This window comes from Tripterygium wilfordii, chromosome 11 (genome assembly GCF_013401445.1).
Source record: "Tripterygium wilfordii isolate XIE 37 chromosome 11, ASM1340144v1, whole genome shotgun sequence".
In the NCBI taxonomy this organism is placed as follows: domain Eukaryota; kingdom Viridiplantae; phylum Streptophyta; class Magnoliopsida; order Celastrales; family Celastraceae; genus Tripterygium; species Tripterygium wilfordii.
This window is the reverse complement of record NC_052242.1, coordinates 12,467,575-12,479,321: the sequence shown is the minus strand read 5'-3', so window position 1 is coordinate 12,479,321 and position 11,747 is coordinate 12,467,575. Positions and strand designations below refer to the sequence as shown.

Sequence of the window (11,747 nt, the reverse complement as noted above, 5' to 3'; positions counted from 1 at the left end):
CCCCAATTTCAAAAATGACGAATCTTTCTCCTCTAAACTTGACATCCTAAACCATACACATTGACCGAATTTAGTCCTGGTTTCTTATTCTACGAGGGCAAAAGCTGAATATATCATGGCACTACTAAGCGGAGTAAGGGAAGATGAAGAAAAGAAGGTTGAAAATTGAACGCTTGAACCGTAATTCGTATGCGAAAGCTGGATGGTTAGGGTTTGGTGGAGGGATTTAGGAATTTTGACCTTGGAAGCGGGTGGAGCTCTGGCGTATTCATGTTGGGGTTGGACAATCTTCATTACCGAATTTGGGCTTGGGCTTGGGCTTGGGCTTGGAGGGTGGTTTTAGTATTTTACTGAGTATCAACTGTGCTTAATATGATTGAAGGCCCACTAGCTTTCTTGGGCAAGGTTTACAAACGAAGCTAAGGGCAAATGCAATGGTGAACTGGTATTGGGTCAACAAAGATGTTGTCTTTTGCTGATGTGGCTGTATTGTAAAATGTGTTTTGCTTATGTGGCTGTATTGGGATAAGTGTTTTGCTGATGTGGATGTATTGATATTTGATGTTTTGGTGTAGTTTTGTTGTGGATAATATGGAGGAATGGAATGTTGTTGGGTTGGGTGGAAAGAGAAAGTGTGTGGGAAGAAAAAGTGTATAGAAATTTGTGTTTTGCTGATGTGGCTGTATTAGAATACGTGTTTGACTTGACTTTTTGTGTAATAGAGGTGGGACCGGACCAACAAAAATGTTGGCCCAGTAAGTTGTTTCTCATTGCATTTGCCCTAACCCTAATCCCTGGTAATTAAGTAATTAATTTTCATAATTTTCTCATTTCAGATGAGATTGGACAAAGACAAGACAACCTGCCATCTTATGTTTGTCCTCTAAACAATCCATCCCTTTTAACTTTTCTTACAAATTCAAATTATAGACTGTACAATTTTAAACGAAGAGTCTCCAGATCCTCCAAATGATCCATCCCTTCTAACTTTTCTAATGTTGTTTTTTTCGTTAATTTAAGGACGACCACACATACAGAACGGTATAAACTGTATATGTTACTTCCATTAATTTTTTATTTTATTTTTTTCATTTTGAGCTCACATTTGGGGATTCGACATCCTACATTGGATAAAATCAACAGCATATACTGTAAAGAAAAATTGATGCAATGTTATGAATTGAATCCAAAACCTACCTTTACTTGTTAAATATTGTTGAACCCAGTGTGTATGTTTTTGGATATCCTCGGATGACAACGGATCCCTTTTGGGTGCTAATAATTAACGTGGGATTCATGCACACCTCTTTAGAGATGGACACGGGTTGCAAAAAATTCGCCTCCAAAAGTAGATGAACGTAGTATATTTGTATTGCAAAATTTGATACCAGGTGAATGCGAAATTGTTACACACGGTAAGGTTTCTCTCAGCCTAGGGTTGGTGTGAGTTTCGTCCTTGTTTTTTACAAGGGTTTGGAAAATTTGCGGGTACATATGCATGTCTTCTAAGTTTTCGCAGTTTATGCACTAGTTTCCTACTTTCCATGGCATCTATACATACATCGAATGTATGTACATGCAAAGACATCCTCCTTAATATGCTAAAATTTCATTGCTCTGCATCTCCGACGGTTAAGTTCTCCTATTGATATAAGAAACAAAAATATTTCCCTGCATTGTGTCTAGTGGTGTGCGCTACAGTAAAGAGAGCCTCAAAACTATTCTACCAACACTTCAGCACCTGATAGCCAGCGAGATTAACGTGTGGATATTCAGGTTTGTCCTGATTGTCAGAAACAGATTATATGCCTCCAATTCGCCCTCAATTCCAATTAATCATGTGTCTCGATAATGCTACATCAACATTTTTTTTCGAAAATGAATCCTGCAGTGGCGACACAGATGTCGTAGTTCCAGTTAGGGCGGTGCAAAACCCACATATGACCGACCCAGCCCTACCAACCCGACCCCTACCCACATAGTTGAGGGTTGATAAAGGGTGACCCGACCTTATGCGGGTCGGATGAGGTATCTACTTTAACCCAACCCGACCTCATTTTATTATATAATGTCGTTTTATATTTGTATAGACATGTATGCGGTATTAACAAGAATCAAAGATTGAGTTTGTTTCATATGTGTGTGTGTTAAGAGTCAGTAGTATTTTCTTCTCTTGAATAATGTGAAGGCCTCATTTATGTTTTTATTAGACCATAATGATCTAGATGGAGAATTTTAGTAAAAATTTTAAACTAAATGACAAGTAACCCAACACAACCTCAAACCCGATCCAACCCGTCTCAAATGAGGTTGGTTAAGGGTCTCACCCGACCATATGCGGGTTGGATGAGATATTTCCCTAAACCCGACCCAACCCAACCCATTCCAGTTACAGCCACTAGGTATGCCATAAAGACCTTAAAACTTCCGATCAAGACGGCTTGACGAGCATGGTATTCTACTAATTCTAGTGATGAGGTGATAACATATATATACATGTAAATGATCTTTCATACTATACTCAAAGCCAAGGAGATGTTTCTTGCATTTTAACTTCGTACGACGAGTGCAGGTTGGCGGATATGTGGTAGAGTACGACGGACTAATATTTGCCACAGTAAGGGGTGCCGGACATATGGTTCCCAGCGACCACCTAGCGACCAAACCAGAACGGGCACTGACCATGATCTCATCTTTTCTTCAGGGAAAGCTTCCCCCTCCATGGAAGCACGACAACTTGTAATCTGCGCCTGAACATTTCCGTTGTGTAATGTATTCAGGCCTAAGCAGGCTTGTGAAATCCTTTTCTTTTTTTTTTTTTTCGTGCAGATTGTACAAGCCTCTAGAAATAAGAGATCTATACATTCAACGATCATCTCTTACATCAAATCTCATGTCAATACCTAGCACTTTCGTGTTAAAGAATTGATATGTTTACAACTAAAATATTGCATATGGAGGCTGAAAATCTTTCTTGTTCAGTCTCTGCACTAACCTTGAAGGAAAGCCTGGTCAACATGTAATCCGTCCCATGGAATGAAAATACATTTCGAAGCTCTTCAGTTCTGTTTATCTCCTGCATTTTATTCTGGTCTGGCAACCCGTCTACCCCAAAATTGCAGCTCCATGGTAGAGAGGTCAATATCCCATCCTTAAGTCTGTTGACAACTCTTCCTGGACTGCCAAGCCTGGAGACTAAAGAAATATACATGAACAAGATATTTATCAGAACTAGTCACCAATATGAATGTTACCAACCTGACGTGAATTTTTAGCGACTATTGTCTGCAGTCAAAGCTTCAAGGATGCTGCCTACCCATCTGCGACCAAATACATATGTTATAAGATTTCACAAGACTCCCACGTAGGACTCATTTTTCATTCTAAACCTCAGCAAATTCGACAAACTTGAAGAACTTGGGACCATAAACAGATTACAAACTCACATCTAATGTTTGAAATACAGTTTCAGACAGAATATATTTCAAATTGAAATGCTGATTGTAAGGTTTTAAAACTCCCATGCACAAAACTCCTACAATGAAGGTGGGGTATGGGAAGGACAAGATTATGCACAACCTAAAATAACCATTAACAAGCTTAATGTTCTTTTGAAAGATGAAGAAATCAGCATTCCCTGCATAGAAAATTGGCATATAGTAGTGCCAAAAGCAAATTAAAAGACAGTAAGCTCAGCCTTTCTTCTCATTGAAAAAGAGAAATGAGCAACATGTAAACTTAATAATACACTTTAAAAAAAAAAAAAGAAACTTGAGCGTCCCTCTTATTTTTGCTTACAGTAGATGGTCACATTCACAGAATGAACAAGAAGTCAGGCGTAGGCATACTTAATACAAATTTTAATTTTTTATTTCAAAAATTCAGATGTTAGGGGTGTGAGGATACAAGCAGATCACCAAACTCTTGAAAATTTGAGGGAGTAAACATTTTATGCACTATAAACTGTTTGGCAAAAAATATACACACATGTAGGCATGGGAGCGTAAGCTTTAGAGTCAGGTTACCCTTCAAGACCAGGTTGTGTTGGGTAGCAAACGTTTTCCAAGCCTAGCCTTCTTGCCATGGAGGCAGTTGTCTCGCCGATACAAGCAACTGAATTACTCCATGCCGATTCTGAGATAAGATTCACCCAGGCTCTGCTTCAAGAGAGGCACATAACTGAGTTGAGCTAATTAAACTACCCACCAAAATACCTAAGAGGGAATATATGGAATTTAAGGAAGCATCAAGAACCATGATCACCGAGCATTCAAGCAGCATGAAATATACACAAAAAAAAAAAGAAGCATGAATGGCAGGGAGAAAGTGTCGTCATCGAACCAAGCAGGAAATGATTATAAGTCGACAGCAACAATGTAGCCAAAACTTACCGAACTGCAGAAGGCGAAGCAACTGCAACAACGGGGGCAGAGAGTGCCTGCTCCAAAACCTCTTGGTCAACATGGTGAACGGGTACCTGAATGAATAACTAAAAGTCAGGCTAGACCGCCATTATTCAGTTTGTCATGTTGGACAAGCCTATCATAAGACTATGCCATATAACAGCTGGTAGTATGGGGTAAAAACTTGCACTAACTAATATGACCAAAATGTGAGAGAAACTTTAATCTTAGCAGACAGAGAGAGAAATCCCTTTGATGATGGCCTCTGGCATGAGATGCAGCACACAAAAGCAATTAGAAGCCAACACAACTACAAGTCTTTGTCTAAAATAACTTAATGAGACATCATGTCAGGATATGAGCTATTTAGTATCTTAACCTTCAAAAGGTAGCGTTGATAAACTACTGGCAACCTGGCACGCACAAATGTGCTGTTCTAAATAAAATAGGAACGTGTTTCCTCAAAATTGAAGTGTTTGAATGAAGTGCATGAAGTTCAAAATAATACAATTGTCCTTAACAATATATAACAGAGCTAGTGTTAAATCAGTGGTTATCCCAAAAACTTAAGCTGATGAGAATATACGAATTTATTCATTGGAGAATATTCCAAAAACTTCCGTATGTATAGGCTCCCCATGATAATTATGGCAAACCATCACATAGAATATTAATAATTTCTAACTAAAATGAGAGATGGATTGAGAAATCCAGGATTTGAACTCAGGATCTTGGCTCGAATTCCATGTAAAAATACCATCCCAAAACACTAAGCTAATGAAAAGAAAAAAATTACTATTTAACTAAATTTCATCGGTTAGGGTCTCAATCACATGCTTGGTTAAATAGAAGAATTGAAAATTGAACTCTCAGCTAAATTTATCTCGTGCAAGAAGACAAACATCTAAGCTAACCATGTTGGAGTACTTACTGTTGTGTATGTGTTTAGCCTCACAACCTGAAATCCACGATTAGACAGGCCTTCCTCTGAAAGAAACATGCCAAAGACAAATGCTCAGGCAAAGACAAGATCGCATAACTGGTAGCAAGGAAGTGCCATCAACATACGAGATAGCATGAAATAGGTTACAACTTTTAGGAAACATTTGTTTATTCAGAGCAAATGCTGTCCCAAAAATTAAAAACCAAGGAAATCCTAAAGACAGAGTTGAATATATTGTGGACAATGGATCCAGCCAGAAACTAGGATATAAGCGTCATTGGTAACAGCACAGAATAAGTAAATTACTTTTCTTTTTTTGAAGTGCAAAAAAAATATCTAGGCATCAGTGGGTGCCACCCATACAGGATGCAGAGGAAAACAAGAAAAAACAAAATACAACTTGCAAAGTTGAAGTCCTACCAAAAGCTTTTTATGAGTTACAAACATGGGATTGATGAAACTCACCCATCTACTCAAAAGATTAATGAAACTTACCCACAGGTAAAGATACTCTAACCTTCCTATAAAAATCTTTTTAAATACAGCACACCCATCAAAACCACTAAGTAAATGCCTACTACGTAAACATCGCATAGAGCTAACAGGCAAGTTATTGAGTAAACCATAAGCTTATTCGGTACCAGCCTACTGTTGTGGATGACCTCTAGATCTTTCCCATTTGTAACATCAATCTCCAAAAATGCACATTTGAGCGTCAAGCCTCACAGACTACAAGAACGAGAATTCTTACCCGAAAAAAATTCGTAAAGCATCAAATTCCAGTGTGAAATCTGACAGACAAATTCTTAGGATTGCATGCAACTTGCAGGGTTGTATGCTGTTTGTTACAATGTTACCCACTTACATTTTGGTTCCACGAGGCTACACAAGAAATAATTTGGATTTTTTACTGCCACAAATTGCTCCTAGACTACCGAGTCTTTTTACTAGATCACGGCACTAAGAAAATCTGAGACATTTTAGATGTAGTAGGGGGAACCAAGACATCTCTAAATATATTGAAGAAAACACTAGTGTTAAAGTTTTGTTTCCTTAGAAAACCCTACAAAGACTAAATCCAAAGGAACTTTACATACCAATCTCGTTGCCAGCTCTCATAGACGCAGGATACAAGACAGTGCATTTTCCATTCCCGTTCTTTGGAAGTTCAGAAGCCAATACTTTCCCAGTTGCTGACCAACAGAACAATGCACAAAATGTAGGCGGCTTTAGAAACTAAATATTGGCTTAAACCACAATGAACCACCATTCAAGTAATCATTTATTTAACAAATACCACTTACACTACAACAATAAGATCATGACCACTTACACTACAACAATAAGATCATGACAGGAAATTTTGAACAATTAAGTTATCAACCAAAACAAAACATATGCAAACATCCCAGAAACTAAGTATGCCCAAACAGAATGGTGGAAAGCATTCCACCCACGTGAAGTCCAAGATTGTCAACTCAACAAGCTATATATAATATCTGAATCATATTAAAATCATAAGATTTATAAATGGAACATGAAAACCATTTGGCAGGAATCTAGAAACAGTGCTCTGGGAAAATTGAGGGCTTCTAATTCTAACAATATTACCTGGTGGTTCATTTCAATAAAAATAATCCTAAGTTCTTATGTATCACAGTGCAATGAGTTTACTAGAATATTCTGGAGGCCAAAAAGATTATCAAACGAAAGAAACACAATGCATCAATCAATTTATGTACATGTCCAGATAAATATAAATAATCACATACCTTTCGAGGGCATAAAAGCAACATGTAGAGATTGCTTAGATGACTGCATTACTTCCTGAAAAATGCTTGCCGTCCCAGCTCCTACAGCACCTACCCTAACATTTGGATTTCCAGCAGATCTAAAGACCAAAAGTAAGGATAAGCTTCTAAATATGATAAGATATACACAAACTAAAACCAGGTGTGCCTAAAGACTCCATAAATGAAAGAACAAACTGCATCCACCATCTCAAGTCACTAGTACAAGGAGAAAGAGCATTATGTCTACTATCAGGAATCGGAAAGCATTAGAAGATAGCTAAGATAGCATGCTGTCCCTTCTCACACACACAAAAATGAAGAAGAAAATCCTAAATTAAAGCTGAAAATTCAATTACTCATTCTTTTCAAAAGAAAATTCAATTACTCATACAGTCATACTGCAAGAGAGATCAACTATGATCCACAGAGAAAATCCTAAACATACTAAGAAAGAGTGATACTAAATGAATAACAATAGAAAATACATTTAAAATTGCAAAGAGGAAAGAAACAGAAAATCAGCAGTGGAACTAGTTCCTAGCAAGCATTATCTGTTGGCTTTTAATATCCGATACTGCCCAAAACAAGACAACTTTAAATTAAAACTGACCCAAAGACCAAAAATTAAGAAAATTATTAAGTCCATATTAAAAGAAAATTTGTAGCAATAAACAGAAAAGATTATAAATGCATCCAGGAATAAATAATGATAAATGCATGAAGACAACAGGCAATGTCAAATACTGGAGAAAAAAAGACACTAGGAAAGAAAAAAATAATCCATAATTGATAGTTCAGAAGGGTTGTGGTGGGGGATGGGAGGCGGGGGGAAAGATGACAAGAAGTAGAGAGAAGGATCTCTGAAGAAAGATTGCAGAAGTGATCAATGGATACAAATTGAGAAGGTATCTTTCACATGTTTAACATTACCTCCATGCTTCTAGAAAGACAGAACCCGCTTCAGGGGAGGTTATGATAATCCAGTCGAACACAGTATCTGCTGCCATAAAAATAACAAAATAAGAGTAAGAAAAGTGAAAGCAATGCAGTAAATACTGAGGAGACCAAGACAAAGCTTGCAGTAAATTGTGGTTAACACTATAGTATTCACCCAACAAGAAACACCACCATTGATATATGAAAAAAAGAAACTCTACCATAGACATCGACTACCTCGGTTATCAGTGCGACCAAATTAATAGAGCAAGAAACATGAATGAGACAAACAGTGACAGTGAACAGTTGTGGAATTTGGCTGCTTAACAATGGACCACAAAATATATCGAGTTAAAAGTAAACAACTCCAAGGCACTGGTGGAGATAGAGCCTCAAAAGTACAAGATCTACGCAACCTTGCCCAAACTGCATAGTGGAGATACTGTTTCCAGAATTGAGCCAATGACCTATAACTTTATCAGTAGGCCAAGGGTTCACCCCTTGTAGTGGCTCAAATGTTTCCAGACATATCAGTTTAATAAAGCATAACAAGGAACAGGGCTGGACATATCAGAGACATTCAGTCATGCCAATGAAAAGAATGTAGCTATTTCAATTGGTTGCAACGCTTAGAGAGGATGGGCACATTAAATTTACAAAAGAAGACAGAGACAGCATTGTTTTCTTTCTTTTTTTTCTTTTATGTTTTCCCTTAGAAGTCCAGTTTATGTGGCAGTATAGGCATGTCTTACAATTTATCGTGTCGTGCTATCAGGAGAGAGCACCAAACTTCCAACTTACCAGTTAACACGGAAGAAAGCCTATCCAAATCAGGCCCCTGGACATGCCGAATTAGGGGAAGCTCCAAACAACTGATCCCATGTCTGGCCTGTTTCCAGTCAGAAGTTCATCACAACTCCATTATCGTTTTAAAAAAAGACTACATAATTTAACTTAGTTCGATTAAGCAAGTATTGATCCAAACAAGCTGTTGGTAACAAATATCGTGTTTCTCAAATTCAATATTATTGATGGAAGATTGAACTAGATTTGTAAGTATGAGTCCTGACTAAAATCTACTATTGAGTGACACAGTTGAGTTGTCCGTACTCCGTAGGCTGTAAATTTTCATAGAAGGAAACAAGTATGGGTACTGACACATGTAACCAAGAACCCGAAGACAATTAACATCAGTAAAGCAACCTGTCACCAGTCACCAGCTCATACAAAAAGGTACACACTACCGACTGGCTTAAAAATGTGACGGACAAAATGACACGACTAAACATTCACAAAGGGATAAATACAATCACATGTCTTGTCAAACTACCACTGATGTGGTTACCAAGCATAAGAAGTTTTCATCTCATGACAGCAAGACAGGTGACAAATACAAGAAAAGTAATGAGGAAATTTTGGGGTGATCGCAGATGGAATATATCAATGGCAGCAAAGATGAGAAACATATTTCATTGGTAGACTGATTATGAACACTTTGTAAATGCAAACTATATCAACAACAACTTATGGAAGCGACAGCAGTGGTGCAGTCACAATGCCGTGGATTAAGATATACTCAAGTTGCTTTATGAAGGTTAACAAAGGTGAATGATTCCATTTTCATAAAATACATTGTCATCATTTTTGTAAAAAAGAACAAATAAATAGAAGTTGAAGAGTGTTAGACAATGACAATGGAACTTCATGAATACTGACTTCTCTTCTCCACTTTTCATTCTCAATTGAGAAACTAATTGCCTTCACCAAGGCCATATATTATCTTGAACAGGGCTATTTTGAAATACCATCATAAACCTAAAAGGAAAAAAGAAGAAAAGAAATGACCGCATTCAATGTGAATGCAATTATCCAGCTCGGGAGATGAGTACTCATAATTTACTTACTGGAGCTAAGAATAATAAATTATAAGTATGGACTGCTTTGGAAACAGAACAGAGACTAAAACGTCTGAAAGCAAAAACTCAAATGAACAAACAAACGACAAAGCAAAACTCCTTCCATATTCGGTATTTCGGTTAAACATTTAATCAAACACATGATGCTAGAAAATGAGACCCGGATTCACATCCAACACGATGTACACACCAGCAGCTCCAAACAGGAAAAAAGACTAATGCCAAACTTGTCAGAGACGTAATCAAAAGCGGTAAAGGCAAAAAGGAATCCAATATGTGAATAAAGATTAACAAAGAAAACGCAACAAAATTTCAGAATCTAAGATGTCGAATACTTCAGGAAAACAAAGCGAAAAGGAAGAGAACAAGAGATTATGGAGAAGTGTGTACCAGAGCGTTAATGAGCTTGCCATTCTTGCCTCGCTCTCTGGTGACCACAACCTTCGGCGCCGAATTCGATTCGGAAGAACAACGAGTCACCGTTCTGGAAGCAGTGAAAAAGATTCGCCGGTGAAGTTGCAGACAAGATGGAGGAGTGAGAAAGGGCGGAGAAACTATTGCCATTGAAACGTGTTGGGCGGAGGAGAAGCCAAACGCAAGGGCAAGCTGTTACCTCATTGAGGACAACGACCTTATTTATTAATTAATTAATTATTTAATAACAAATATCTACCGGGATAATACTATTAATTGAGTCGGTTAGTTTTAGGGCCGACAGTGCATCTTGCAGCAGTAGTTGGTACACCTGTATCAATCAATGAACGCCACGTCTCACTTTTGTTGATTTATGGAAGTCCACCAAAAGTCGCACTCACTGTTTTTGGCTTTTGGGCCTATTGGTAGGTGCCTTCGAAAGAATAAATAATGTAATAATAATTTGTTCTTTTTTAATTACAAAATTATATAAATAATTCGATTAACAAAAATAAATAAAAGAAATTTACAAGTTCCATTTTTTTTTTGTATGGAGTTTATTTGTTGTCAAAATAAATTAGTGTATAACGGTGAAAAATAAGTTATATTATAAGCTGAAAAATAAATTGTTTTATGTTTTTTGGTGAAACTTATAGTTAAAACTTAAAAGATAGTATAAAAGTTACTAAAAAATATGAAAAATTGTATACCTTGGCGGACCTAGGAATTGAGATCAATGGGGCACAAGAAGCCGTGCGTGGGTCTAGGGTGGAGAGCCTCTTAAATTTTATTTTTTTTTTTGATTTTTTATGTTATGGATTCACAAAAATAGGTCGTAAATACAAAAACACATCAATAATACTTAAAAACAACTAGAAAATACATAGTGGATTGGGTGGGCTATGTTGGGTCACGATAGGGTTGAGTACAAGGAGACTTTGTCATTGTTATATGTTTCAATTTATATTATATGAACCACAGAAGAAAAAGAGAATACAAAAAAAAAAGACAGGTGATGTGCCTTTTCAAATATATACCAAAACATATATAATATCACCAGTCCTAAACACAGATATAATTTCAATTAGTGAAGTTTCAAATATCATTTCTCTATTTTTTCTCTCTAGACGTGTACATTTGAATGAAGAAGAAAGATCTAGAGGAAAGAGATCGGCAGAGGAGGAAGAAGAAGAAGAAGCATCGATCTATGTCGCAAGTGAATGAAGATGAAGGAGAAGCATCCGAAGAAAGAGATCGGTGGAAGGACAGCTGAAGTCGAAGGCTGCAGAAGCAATGGTCACAAAAAGAGAAGGTATATCTAAGGGTATTATAGTAAGTTAAT

General features: G+C 37.1%; 1 protein-coding gene across 4 annotated transcripts; it reads right to left on the bottom strand.

Moving 5' to 3' along the window:
• Positions 1–2,842: 2,842 nt before the first annotated feature.
• LOC120008918 (uroporphyrinogen-III synthase, chloroplastic) lies at positions 2,843–10,611 on the bottom strand. 4 transcript variants are annotated; one of them, XM_038859296.1, is made up of 10 exons: positions 10,382–10,611; positions 8,877–8,964; positions 8,070–8,139; positions 7,119–7,237; positions 6,444–6,539; positions 5,335–5,390; positions 4,392–4,477; positions 4,026–4,157; positions 3,259–3,320; positions 2,843–3,195 (listed from the first exon to the last, which is right to left on the bottom strand). In XM_038859296.1, the coding sequence occupies exons 1-9, from the start codon at positions 10,553–10,555 to the stop codon at positions 3,272–3,274; spliced, it is 870 nt and encodes a 289-aa protein (XP_038715224.1). In that variant the 5' UTR covers positions 10,556–10,611; the 3' UTR covers positions 2,843–3,195; positions 3,259–3,271. The 4 variants fall into 4 exon arrangements, with proteins under 4 accessions (XP_038715224.1, XP_038715223.1, XP_038715225.1 ...); XM_038859295.1 differs by having other exon boundaries at positions 2,843–3,188; XM_038859297.1 differs by having other exon boundaries at positions 2,843–3,188; positions 8,070–8,136; positions 10,382–10,610.
• Between the last annotated feature and the right edge of the window lie 1,136 nt (positions 10,612–11,747).

What these genes read in the sequence shown, in the direction of transcription:
- LOC120008918 (XM_038859296.1), bottom strand. Translation starts at nt 10,555, where the DNA reads ATGGCAATAGTTTCTCCGCCCTTTCTCACTCCTCCATCTTGTCTGCAA. An exon ending in GCTTTCTTCCGTGTTAACTG is followed by an intron (nt 8,140 to 8,876) that starts GTAAGTTGGAAG and finishes TTTTTATGGCAG; the next exon opens with CAGATACTGTGTTCGACTGG. An exon ending in TGCTTTTATGCCCTCGAAAG is followed by an intron (nt 6,540 to 7,118) that starts GTATGTGATTAT and finishes TCTGTTGGTCAG; the next exon opens with CAACTGGGAAAGTATTGGCT.